The 13,639-nt window shown below is 39.2% G+C and overlaps 1 protein-coding gene across 1 annotated transcript in view; it reads right to left on the bottom strand.

The window, feature by feature from the left end:
- PLCB1 (phospholipase C beta 1) overlaps positions 1 to 13,639 on the bottom strand; it is a 442,993-nt gene that overhangs the window by 62,396 nt on the left and 366,958 nt on the right. The window contains exons 28-31 of the mRNA XM_067292708.1: positions 12,519 to 12,595; positions 12,338 to 12,427; positions 9,956 to 10,013; positions 8,761 to 8,847 (exon numbers count right to left, since the gene is read on the bottom strand). Of these exons, the coding sequence (XP_067148809.1) occupies positions 8,761 to 8,847; positions 9,956 to 10,013; positions 12,338 to 12,427; positions 12,519 to 12,595 (312 nt within the window). The remainder of the gene's footprint in view (positions 1 to 8,760; positions 8,848 to 9,955; positions 10,014 to 12,337; positions 12,428 to 12,518; positions 12,596 to 13,639) is intronic.

Genomic DNA, 13,639 nt, shown 5'->3' on the forward strand with positions numbered 1-13,639 from the left:
TGAAGTTGTTATAGGAGCATGCGGTTCTGCCTTCATGGTGCTCACTGTTCAATCTGATCTTAACTCAGAGTGATGGAGTGGTGTAAAAGATACTATATAAAGTACTATATTTGGGGAGTATGTGTGTGTATAACGTATAAACGCTACAGTGTATTTTATATATACTATATACAATGTATACACTATGCATTTATTAAGCTTTTTTTTAATAATATATTCTATAAAGTACTACTCTAGCTTAGGAAAAGGTGAGGGGGAGCCAACAGCTTGCTGGTGCCCTTTTGCTTCCTTAGGGTTAGCACAGAAAACGCCTGCCCTTGCGCAACCACAGTTATTTTTCTAGCAGAGACTTCTCTTCTCAGGTTTAAGGATTGCACGGTCTAAGCTGGAACGCAATCTGACACAAAACGCTTGCAATCCCGGGCTTCTTTAAACTCTTTAACATCATTTTCAGTCCTTTTTTCTCCAGAGATAACAGTCGTAACATTCAAGTTAGTTTACCGCTCTTTTTTCTTACAGCGGGTTGCTATCTCGCAGCTTGCTAGCCACCTGCTCGCATTTTGGGAAAAGCTTGCTATGGAGAGCATAAGAAATGCTGAAACAAGGTGAGTGCAGGAGCACGGAGCTGCACATCACAGGGGCACAGGTTACTGAGCGACGCCGGCCGGGCAGACTGCAGCCCGTGGCTCCCGCTCCGCATCCGCTTGGAGCCCCGCAGCGCCCTGCTCAGGGTGCCCTGTGCCCTGGGCAGCACCTCGCCAGGGCCAGGCCCTACTCTGGCTAAGCAGCCAGGAGCATGAGGGACTTAGAGTGGAGAAATGAGAGCCCGTCCGCTCTGGATGAACACAGAAAATGCCCAGCATTTTGCTTTAAGCTTAATAGCATGCTACAGTTCAGCAGAGAATGGGATACTGCAGCTGAAAGTGCTTTGAGAGGCGAGAGAGAACAGATAAGTTCAGATAAGAACAAATAAGATAGTTACACTATTCACTCCAGGTTGGTATTTTCTTGTCATCCTCAGCAACCCGCAGTGCGCAGGGGAGCACCCTTCTGCAGAGCCAACGCGCCCTCTGAGCTTCCGCAGCTGGACTTGGCAGATAGAAGCTATGGGTTCCCCTTCCCAGCTTCTCTCTGCTTTTCTATTCGGTCTACGGTAAAACACACTGCCCTCTCCTCTTTCCCGCATGGGAAGATTACTTGTTTTGAGAAGAATTAACTACTCGCAAACGTTAAAATCAGAAGTGAGACATGCTTTGGCAATTTATGTTACCAAAGGAAAATGTATAATTTTAACTTTTCAATGTTTATTACACAGCTGATCATTTTTCTGGCAATTTGCGACTTCTTTTTCCCCCCTGTAACTGAACTGCTTTTTAATTCAAATTAAATACCTAAGACAATTAGAGTAACAGCGCAGTACTGTATAATCAATTACTGTATAAACACAAGTACCTTTCTTGCTTTTGACAAGCGCGGTGATGGCACTGCGAAGGAATATCCCTGACTGCAAGGAAACGTGATCTGTCATTTTGATGGATCGTCACTGCACTAGTCAGTTATGAACGGGGGGGGGGATGTCCTTTTGTCTGCACAACGGTACATACCAGCACATTCATTGCTTGTTATCTATATCCAGTTGGGCTAATTTGTCTTCCAGTGGCCATCGGTGGGTGCAAAGCTGGATGCCTCTCTGCAGGCCAAACGAGGTCTCTCAGACACGCACCTCTGTGCTCCCCTAAACGTGGACTGTTATGGGTGCTGGAGGGCATCGGAGGGGACACCGGCTCTGAACTGGAGTAGAGAGAGCTGCCTTCGCCTTCCCGCCAGCCGAGTGGGAGCTCTGAGCGGCAGGGAACCTCTCCCCGCGCTCGGCCGTGGGAGGGGAACACAGCAAGTCTGAGCACTGGATTTTGGCGCTCTCGGGTCTAGCAGGCAGGCTCAGTGGGCTGAGACATGAAGTATGTCCTTATCCAAGGCGGATGAAAAAAGGAACAGGTTGACTTATGCCGATAAGAATAAATTGTAAGCTTTGCTTTATTCAGGAAAACTCAAATTTGTGCTGACCTTTTTTTTTTTAAAATATTCTGCAACCCTCTTTGCCCACAGATGGTAACCAGATTCTGAAATCACTTTTCTTAAAATATTTTTTTTCACAGTGCTGATTTATTAGCATGTTATCCGGGAAAATCTCACTGACATTCAAAAATCAGATCTGTCTGCTACGTGACTTCCATTATGGACTATATTCAGCTTTCACTCATGCCAGTTTAAATCATCAGCGACGTTGCTAGCTTCAGAACGTTGCTTTTGATTTACAAGGGTGTAAACTGCAAAAAAGTTTAACCTTTCAAGCAATTTATTTCCTTTTTTTTTTCTTTGCAGCTCCATGTAAACCCCAGCATTTTTTCTGGTTTCCAGTAGAATGATACGTGTGAGAAAAATAACACTCTTGTGCTATTGTGTGAGAAAAATAACACACAACAAACACCAACCTGAATTTCTTTTCTCTTATGTGTCTCATTAAAATGCTTTACATTTACATTCTTCCTACAAAGGTTCTGTGACATCTTTATTTAAAAGAAGTGATATCAGAATTCATTAAAATAAATTTTAAAAAGCGTTTTGCATATTCTCACTGGAGATGTGATGCCATTTGATTTGAAAGTTAGTATTCTCGAGCGTTTCCAAGACATACGTGTATGTGCAATATCAACACCGAAAGAGATTTAATTAACACAATATAATTGTGTTACATGTGTTACATGTATCTTTTGTGACCTGATATCCGTTGTTCACACTGTAATATACCTTGCTGTAAAAATAAACAATTATTAAAAATGTGGATTTGTGTGGAAAAAACAAAACCATGCAAACAAGAAAGGTCTTATTTGAAAATAATCCTTTGTGATTCCAGTTACTTGGACTGAAATCTTTTGATCTCAGACCTAGTCATGAGCTAAAGTCACTTCGGGGAGGTTTTTTGGTACAAAATTGGCATAATATAAAGGTCAGTCTTTTTCATGTTAACGAGCGAAGCAAGGTTATTTACTACTCAATTTACAGGCTTAAAGTGCGTTCTGCAGTGTTTACCCATTGGGAGAAACACAGAGAAAAAGAGACAACCCTAGTTTTCTGAAGAAATAGCCTGCAACGAGGCACTATCTATCAATTGCACTAATATAACATTTAAACAAACACCAGGGCTTAAGCAACTCAAAGCTTATTAGATAATTAGGATGATTGTCGCTTAGGACTTGAGATGCTGAGAGGTGCTGAGCAAAGTGCTTAGGTCCTCAAGTGAATAGTCCATAAAACGTAGACCCTTCAATTTAAATGCATACTCTGATACAGAAGTGGGAAGATGCCAGATCCTTAAAGATCAAGTCAAAGGGAGACTTGGTAATCTCAGTCTAGAAAATTTTGGTTTTGTAAAAACATTCTTTTTAAGTATTTGTTGCTCATTGAGCCTAAGTAAATTCCACTCATTTCTCCATGCTATTGCCCATTTAATGAGGCAGAACAGCATTTTATTATTCCCCTCTGATGAATATACAAGCACCAAAACCCAAAGCTGAACAGTAAATTATTTCCAATCCTCTTATTTCTGTATCTTTTTGGCAGATACTGCTATAACTCATTTTAGCTGGACAGCCACAGATTCAAGAGAGATTTCTCTTTAAACTTTGGAGATGGTAAAACTGAATCAATTAACAGAAGAAATAAATTTTACCTAAACATGGAGAAAACAAAAGGAGAACTTCTCAAATAATACAGTGGCTATCAGCTAATTTTTTCAGGCCTTTTTGCACTGAGTCTGAAAACTATTTTAGGAAGACAATGTCCCCCGTTCAATCCAAATCCATGTAGTGCAAAGTCTCATGAAACTCTGCAAGCTGAAATAACCTCTTCTCCAAATGCCTTCCCCAAAATTCTTGAATAGTTGCCTGTGGTTAAACTGGAATGCATTTGGAAACGTTTGAATTGAAGTGCAGCTAATCCAAAAGACAGTTTGGCTTCCTACAGAGGTGTAAAGGATAAAAAAAAGAGATTGTGGTGAACACTGCATTGTTACTGTGAGAGAGTCGAGTATTGTGCAGTTAGGTGAAATGACACTGGAATATTCATTAAAGTTCCTAACAATTGCTTCCTTCCAGATGAACTTACAGAGTGGTTCTGTGCTCTGTGGTTTACAGAAATCAAACCTAAAAGTACTGCAAAATACACTTGCTTTCAAAAGTTAGAGAGGTGATTCTGGTGCCCTTACCCTCAGTAACAGTTCCACTTAACTCAATCACCTTATCTGCATAAGATGGACACAAAGTTTTATCTAAAGCACTTACGACAAGCTGTAACCTTCACAGAGCTCAAGATACTTTTAGATATTCCAGGAAATAAGAATGTATGGATCTGAAATCTATGAAATCATTCATTAGGTTTTCAAATATCTTGTTTTAAGTAATATTGCCCAGCATTGCTTCGTTAATAGGCTTACATGATTTGTGATTTTTTTGTAAAAACAGCCAGACCAGATACAAAAGACCCTGGGGGTCCCTTCCAGCCCTATGTAATGAAAAGACGACACTGGAGTAATAAGAGGCTTGCTACTGTAAAGGATCAGCATCTCACCAATTTGTTCTGTAAGTCCTTGAATATGTGTCATTTTATGTCCCTATAAATTTTTCAGGTACAGTGCTAATATTAATTATTGATTGGATATAGAAGTGTCGACTCCCCTTGCATGCAATTAATTATGCATGTCATGCTGTGAGATAATAAATGTGTTCTTTGAAAGTGATTTAGTATGCATCAGATGCTTTTACTCGCCATTATCACGAACCAAGTTATACATATTTTTAAATTGTTTTCATTATACTTTTTGAGGGGAAAAAAGGAATTTCATACCTTAGGGCTGTACTCAATTCATGTGGGAAAAAGAGAGACAGGCAACACCTATGAGAAAGCTTGCACTGCTTATGGCTCCTCTACAGATCTGATGCACCCTTTGCCTAGATGAAGCCTTACCCTGAAGAGTGCCAGGCTTCCCCATCTCTATAGGAGCATATACCATCTGGCAGGACTTGGCTAAGGTGGGATTGTGGACAGCAGAGTAGGTGGGAGCAGAAACACGAACGCAGGCTACAGGACCAGGAACCACATACCTTACAACTCCCTTGACAGCTCTGACTTTAAGAACACGCTGACTGTAAGAACATGGTCCAAAAGAGTCCAGTTAATTTGAATGGGTGCTGGGGCTCTTTTCAACAGCACAGGAGTCTCAGCTATTAGGTGGACATTTGAATGTGTAACTCTGGCCCATGAGTCTCAATAACAAAACTCTCATTGATTTCAATTAGAGGGGGCCTGGGTCTATTTACTGTAAGTGAGTCAATTCTCAGAAAAATAATTAATTCCTTGTCATGTCTCATGTGTATTGATTTTTGTAATTACAAAGAAATGGGAGGAAAGAGGGGAGGGGGAGGAAACGCACTTGATTTATGTTTAATTTGATGCACAGTCTGTCAAGAACAAAGAAACCGAGATGCAACGACCATGCCCATCCTCAACGCACTCTGTTGTGCTTAGTTAGGGACTGCCAGACACACTGGAGTGGATAATCTAAAATCACATACCGCTCTAATGTACAGAATTCAGTACCGAGGTGTAAAGAGCTGTGTTTCTATAGCAGCCTTCAGAGTATGTGGAAGAGATGCTCAAGGGAAAGCAGATAAGGACAGGACAAGCTTAATGTGTATTAAGAACTAAGAGAAGAGGACAAAGAAGTAGAATGGGGGAGAAAAAACCACAAGCTGCTGCTGATAATAAAGCTGCAGAAAGATAAATTAAAAAACCCAAAGAAAACAAAGGAGAAAAGAAAATACATATGGGCTTGTTCAGTAATGATGCTGTTAGGAAAAAGACAGCAGCATGAGAGCATTTAAATTTTGTTTCCACTGTACTTTCTCTGAAATGGCACTCAAGCTAGAAATTTCTTGACGTATGGTCAGTCAGTCTTTGACTTCTTGAGAAGGTGAGATTTTTCTTTTCCAAACACGGTTGTGGGAATGGCTGGCCTGTTTCCATACACACAGAGGGATGTGATGATTTCTAGTTTCTACAGCATCAGAGATTAGTTTGCAATTAACGTATCCTCATTACGTTGGCAGATACAGTATGAAATTTTGGGCCCATTAAAGCCAGTGCTTGCATTGACTTCCGGGGGATCACAACAGGCTGAATAATTGTTTCCAACCTTTCTCCTAACAGCATCAGTTCAGGAAGTAAAACTCTCTTCTACTCTTGTACGAGAGAAAGGCATTTTTTATATGAGAGTCCTGCAAACGAAAGCTGAAACACAGTCTCACATCTAAACACTATAAAGAAATGATATATGTGAGGGAAACGCAGAGTTTAAGGGTGTAAATCAGTTCTGAGTTAAGTACCTCCATCTAGACACATGATATTTTAAAACAAAACAAAAAGCAAGCCCTCCACCTTCAGCACATTGAACTAATTTGCATGGAGATTGTGCAGTTTTTACAAGTTGGTGTCTAACATGTCGGCACCCTAAGGCAAATCACCCTCTGGTGACCTCCCCACACCGGAACAAAGGAAGCTGCAGACTCGCACTTCAAAAAATAATAATCTCATTGCTATGGCAGCCTGCTGCCAATGCCTTGGGAAGCAATGCTCTTGCCGGCTATGACAGAGCTCGGTACACCGAGTCATAGCACAACAAACTGCAAGTCCCGGATAAATAACCAAATTACAGTGATTAATGATGGCACATCTGTCTCCAGTGGAATTATTGGTAAGAATACGAAAATAGGAATTCTTTCCCTCTTAATAATATAACATTTTTGTTTAGGGCTTGAGTAGGTCCTGCCAGAAACCCCTTTTGACATAGCTAGCATGAATTTTAGTGGGAGTTAGGATACTGAAGCATGAGAGGCCAGCCCATTAGAAAGTTATCCTTAGAATGGCTGATATTTGCATTAAATACATTGGTTCTTCTCAACTGGGAAGATATTTGATCTATTTTATATCATATACCCTGTCACTAAGCAAGCTTAGGAAGCAAATATGAATACAAAATATGAACCAAAAAATAAAAACAGACTTAATAAAATGAGTAATTATGTTTTGCCTAAATCCTCTCATGCCAGTAAGAGGCATATACCATCATATATTCAGCAAAGCCTGTGCGTTTCGGTATGTGGGAAATGAAAGAAAGCAGCCAGTCCCTGTGAGGCATGATACTGCAGAGGATTTTCCCAGGAGAAATGGAGAGCGCTGACTACGGAGCGCTGATTGCTGCAGCGCTTTCACTGACGGCCAGATGCAGGGGCAGACAAGGCGTCTGCAATTGCTTAGTGCCCTGGCCCAACTTTTGGCATGGGGACAGCTGAGGGAAGAGTCTAATGCCACCAATCCAGTATAGTCCTTCAAAATGCAACCCAAATACTTAGTGACAAATTTTCACTACAGATCTGCTACTTATCAATGAATCAACAAACTAAAAAAAAAAAAAAGGATATAGACACAAAGAAGTAAAGTGTCCAAGTATTTGTGAAAAACTGATATTAGAAGTACTGACGGATTATTCTTTGAATTACATTCAGCGTTTAAACTCCAATTTTTTAAATTCACATGCCTGAGAAGCTCATGATCCTAAAACATCAAATTCAAAACATATTTTGAACTTTCTTTTGAAAGATGCCCAGAACATTGAAAAGTTCTGACTTATTTATAAAATGAGTATTCAAATCGAGTAGAAAATTAGAAATACAAATATTTTTCTTTTTCTAAACTACTGCAAACTGCTAGCTATTCAGACGTTAGCCTAACTTCTTCTCTTGATATTTCATAGAAATGAGATGACAACACTGATTAGCTGACATCAGTACTAAAATTCCAGCTTTAACGCAAGCAGGGAGACATTAGGACTGTGGACACAGACAAGAAACTAAAAGCGAAGCCTAGAACACGTATTTGAGCTAGTGCAGAAAAAATGAAAGCAGAGATGACACAAAGGGCTGTGGAGAATCATACTTGGATATGAACTCTGATGAAAACATATCTCTGTACAAACAGTCTGATTATATAGTTACGGAGGTTTTCCCACAGAAAAATCATATCCAAATGAAGAATTCTGAACTTTCTCCACTGAAGGCAATGGCAAAACTACCACCAGCTTCACTCGGAGCAAGACTCAGCCCATGGTCTTTAGAATCAAAAAGGGTTTGTGTTTCAGAATATTGCACATAGATGCAGTGCACAAAATCAAATACAGGAAATCCAGCTCATAATATATCATACTAAGCACTTATATTATGAAAATTGCTCATTGTTTTTCACAAAAATATATCCTCATCAATTATCATAAATATCTGAGGCAAGCATGCTAAAAAGATATCTCTTTTTCTTTTCAGTGTAAACTGTGTTTTGTTTTTGTACAGCTAAAGCACCTCAGAGTGAAGGGCACACTCTGCTGGTCAGAAGCACCATTTACACTGAAGGCTTTTTAACAATATGCTGGAAGTACTAAAAAAATAAACCCACTTATGTGGTACCTGGACCTGAGGTAGTACTCCTTACTAGGTTGCTACTTGATCTGTTTTTCATCCTGAACATTAGAAGAAATAGCTATGATGTATGTATGGATGGACTGTCACGTTTAAACACCAGCCTACCTGATGCACAGAACACTTTCTTTTCTGAAGAACATTTTTAAGCAGTATAACATTGTTCAAAACTCTTTACCTTGGGTTTTTCATCCAGTATTTGCTGACGAATCTCCTTGTGTTTTTCGACAAGTTTCTCCTGTCTTTTACTTTGAGCATCTTCTAGCTATAAGAAAATACCAGAGTCCTGTTTCAGGCATTGCACATCCTCCCTTTCCCACCCTCATTCCCCCCAAAGTTTTTAATCCACCAAAATTAAAATGTTATCATCAAAACTGTGATTATTTCTAACATAAGCTTACACACCATTCTCATAAGCATCACTGAGCTCCACTGCTGTAACCATTGTTAGGTGGACAGTATATATCAAATTTCATACATAGGATTTAAAATCAGAAATGTCTACAATATTTAGTGTAGACTGTAATGCTACTAAAAGCATTCTCCTGTCCCCAGAAAAAGAGGACCTGCAGTCCCAGAGTCCTGAACGAGCAGGCTGACAAATTTTGGCCCTCATTTAACAGAGCACTCAAACATGTGCCTTATTCCAGCAGGAATTAAACCTACTTAAATTGCTAAACACATTCTTTAGGTTGTTTCCTGAATCAAATCATTTTTGAGCGAAAACGGGCCAGCTTTAGAATCAAACTTTCTCTGCACTGAAATTAAGAAAAAAATCAATAGTGGCACGTTTCACCGTAATTTCACAGCAAAACACTGTGGTGCTTACATTCAGCCCAGAGTAAACCACCTTCAGCTACAGAAAAGTTTACATCTGTAATGAAATTCTTTGACTTGTATTTACAGAGCTCTTAGAATCTGTACAAATGTAATTAAGGTTAAAATATACTCTGCAATTAAACGTTTAGTAACTGTAGCAGTTCCTATGCTATCGTTGCATTCATGAGACAGCAAGCCAATTAAAAAAAACACACAAACAAACAAAACATTTCTCAGTATCTGAAAGCAACCATGGAGTACATTTCCCATGAATAAACACAGAACATTCAAAGATCAAATCACAACTGTATTGAAATCTGCTCCTCTCACCATCATGCACCCAAAGACCGACTAACAATTACTCAAGAACTACCTGAAATTCCAGTTTTGCTTTAAGCGGAATGGCAACAGTGGTCTACAGAGCATCTGCTAAAAACCTGCACTCGCATCATCTTTAGAAGCTTACAATCTTCAGTGTAAAAAGACACAGAACATGCAGGTTGACATTTTACCCCCCAAAATGAAAAATAAACACATGCAATGGCCTGACATACCCTTTTTATGTACTGCACCACCTCCTGGATATACGATCGAATCATTTCAGTCTTCTCTCTGGGGAGGAGCAATCAGGAAGTTATTGCAGTCAGTAAGACCACATCAATGTATTTTAAGCTGCCATAGCTCCCCAAAAAATGAGCAAGGCTATGTTTTGAATGTATGGATCTGCCTACCTAAGTTTTATCCGCTTTCTAGATGTGCCATTCTTAATAGGGTGCATCTTAATTGTATGGAGTGTTCAGACTCCACCATGACCTACCACAACAAAAATCCTGCTCTTTCACAGGTGGTCCCCATAGGGGGTTGCTACACCTTCAAGGTGACGGCTGCAGTTTTTAAGTCCCTAAATGGACTTCTAAGAGAATGCACAACCATAAGTTGATGCACAGTGCCACTTTGTGGCACATAATATACAGTAGTGAAGTAGTCTCTGCCAGCAAACAGATCCTACTGGTGACATCTTGGAGACAATGGCAAATCTCCCGCTAAGCTCAGGGCAGACTCATTTTTAGTCCACAACTTTGCTATTCAAACCACAGAAAGCTGAACTTGGAGGAAATATTTGAATTTTAAGTGACTCAGTGAGATTGTTATTAGGTAGGTTTTGGAGAAAGGCTGAAGAAGAGATCCCCTAAAGGGATGAAGGCACATAAAATAATAATTCATGGAAACCTGAGTTGACCAGATCCAGGACAGCACTCTAAAACCTAACTGCCTAAGTCAAGAACAGTGAATTGCTACCTATTCAGGTGGCACTAAAATCTGATGTCTTTAGGTGGTTATACAAGTCCTGGGCACATGTAAGAATTAAAAAACTAAGCAAGAACAATTAATATAATATATTGTCTCTGTGTTATGTTCTTTCCCAAATTTGCATAAGAAAATCTTCAAATAAACAATAGTCTACCACAGATGACTCAGATGGGATTTGCCAGAAGGTCTCCTACTCCCTGTCCCACTGTAAGAGTGAGGACAAACTGCTTTTCTTGACAGAGAAAAGCATAGTTTCCCATGCAGTTCCCATCTCACCTTTCCCAAGGGCTCTTTCAAAATCCTGGCAAAGGAAAGCCTTTGGGAAACATGAGGAAAAAATAAAAGGAAAACAAATAAAATAATTTTTTCTGGCCTGTTTTTGAACCTTTCTCTCTGGTGTCTCATCAACCTCTCATCTGGCAAATCATTTCCTACTGCAATTGATTATACCACTATAATAATGACCAACTGCTTTTTTCTAGTATGACTTTCATGCCATTTTAACAACTCTAACCAGCTTAAATAATTCTCCCTCTTTTTTTTATAATCAATCATTCTCGTTTTGTTATCTTTTCACTAGGATGCTTAATAAAACTCTCTAATCTCTGTTCTCATATCTGAAGCAGTTCTTGTGTGTGTGTGCATATGCGTGTGCTTGTGAGCGCGTCCCCTCCTTTCAACACTGCCAAATACACACATTCTATGTTGAGGAGCTCAAAACTTTGCATATATCTTTTTACCTATAAAAAACAACAGAGTTGTGCCTTTGTTATATGGCAAAAGTCAGATATTTTGGATTTTTAATGTCCCTCCTGCATTTTTAACTATTCTTACAGTTTACTAAAATAAACACTGATAACAAATAGCCTAAGATTAAATGTTCCATTTTCTTTCTGAGCTGTTTGCCACAACAAATGAAGGACAAACAAACCTCGATACACTTGGGAAGAATATAATCAACTTGCACAACCACAGTTCGTATTGTCTTGTGGTGGGCAAACGAAATTAATATTTCTGTCCCTGTTCACAGAAACTGCACCCTGAGAGCTCAGTTCTTTCTTTCACTAGGAGGAACTGCATAAAATTGTCACTGGAGGCAAATCAGTAGCACAGCATCTGGGGGGAATTTATCACAAAAGTAGAGCAAACCCTCCGATATGTTGTTGCTATTTAGAGAGCAGCTTTAACAGATTTAAGAAGAAAAGGTAACTCACAAATAAAAACCTATGTTAAGGTGAAATTCAAAGTTGCAGGAACTGAAGCCACTAAGTCTATTTATAGCCACACTCAGAGCAGTAGAGTTTGGAAGAACAGGGTCTGGGTGAATCATTCTGTCACCCAACCTCTTCTCCCTCCCTTATTCTCATGCCACGCACAAACATGTCCCCATAGCATGCAACTGCCCCTTTGCAGCAGCCCCAGACTCTCAATGTTTGCAGAAAAGGAGATTAGATTTGTCCCAAGAAATTAAATTAGTTAGGACTCCACTCCTCTAGTCAGCTATTACTGTCTGACTAAAAGCTACCCTGTATTTAGCTTTGAGACCTTTCTTTTGATTTTCCAGTCATGAAAAACCTTGCATCTCCTCATAACACATAAGGATATGGATTGAGGGATACACTTACTCTTCCATTTGATTTTTATCCTTAGATTTTGCTTCTGTGATCTTTTCTTGCCTCTTCTTGTCCATTTTTTTCTTCAATTCCTTCTTTTCTCTAAAGCATAAGAAAATAAAGGTAAGTTCAAAATGTATCTAAACAAAAAAGACAGGGAGTTGTGATCAATTATAAGGGAATGGCACCTTACTTTTCACAAGTTTCTTTCAGTTTCTTTAGCTGGCTGTTCTGACACTCCTCTGCTACATCTGTCAACTTCTGAATAAGCTAAAAAAACCCAAAAAACAAAAATAGGTATTTTCAGCTAAACATCATACATGAATCTAAGTTTCCTCAAAAGTCTGTGGCAGACATGTGAAAGTGTTATACCATTCACTGATTAGTTACTTATGATTAAAAGCTAGCAAATGTTCTTATCCGTGAAAATGCATTCTTAACTTGAGCAGTCCAGACTTGTATAAGACCAGACTTACACAGAAACTAACTACTAGCTCTCTGTACTTCAAGGAGAGAACAATAAATGTAAAATCAGAAGATACTTACTGGATGTTACTTTTGGTATGAATTAAAATACTTATGATAATTCATAAATGCTTACAAACTGAATTTGCACAATACAAATTACAAATTAAATTTCTGTCACTGAATACTTCGAGGTTCTCTGGGAGTGCTGAAAAAATTATCTTGCATAGAAAATTATTACACGGAACAGCTTGGATTTCCCTGTGGCCAGGTGGATATCGAAAATTCATGCACGATAGCCAAGGAAGAACAAGCTACCTTTTGAACATAGAACACTGGATTCAGAAAATCTGGGTTCTAGGTCTGAAATCTGCTGTGCTGCATTAGGTTCAATCTCATTTCTGCTGACACTGGTTAAAAAAAAAAGTTCTAGTTGACTGAGCTGTGAACAAGACAAGATCCCTAACTTATCTGTGCCTCAGTTTCCCCTACAGTGAAAATAAGCAGGCACGTGGTGATGATGCTCAGGGGAGAGTATTGTTTTACACGGGCAGGGCTTATATTTAAGTTCAAAGAATGGTGAATTAAAGCAGAAAACTGAACAATTTGACTTGATCACCTCTGCAGTTTAAGTCTGATTCTGTAAAATGACCCTCTCAGAACTACGAACCGGAGAATGTATAAAAATGCTTAGCTGGTCTGATTCAGCTTTCCTTTCCTTAGATAAAAGAAGATACTGAGATACTGATACTCCTCTAAAAGTAAGAACTCAGAATGAATCTCTCATCTGTAAGCCAAGTTTTAACCAGAACAAATATTAATTCCAACACAGCTCACAGGGAAAATTGT

Source organism: Apteryx mantelli, chromosome 3 (genome assembly GCF_036417845.1).
Source record: "Apteryx mantelli isolate bAptMan1 chromosome 3, bAptMan1.hap1, whole genome shotgun sequence".
Lineage (NCBI taxonomy): Eukaryota > Metazoa > Chordata > Aves > Apterygiformes > Apterygidae > Apteryx > Apteryx mantelli.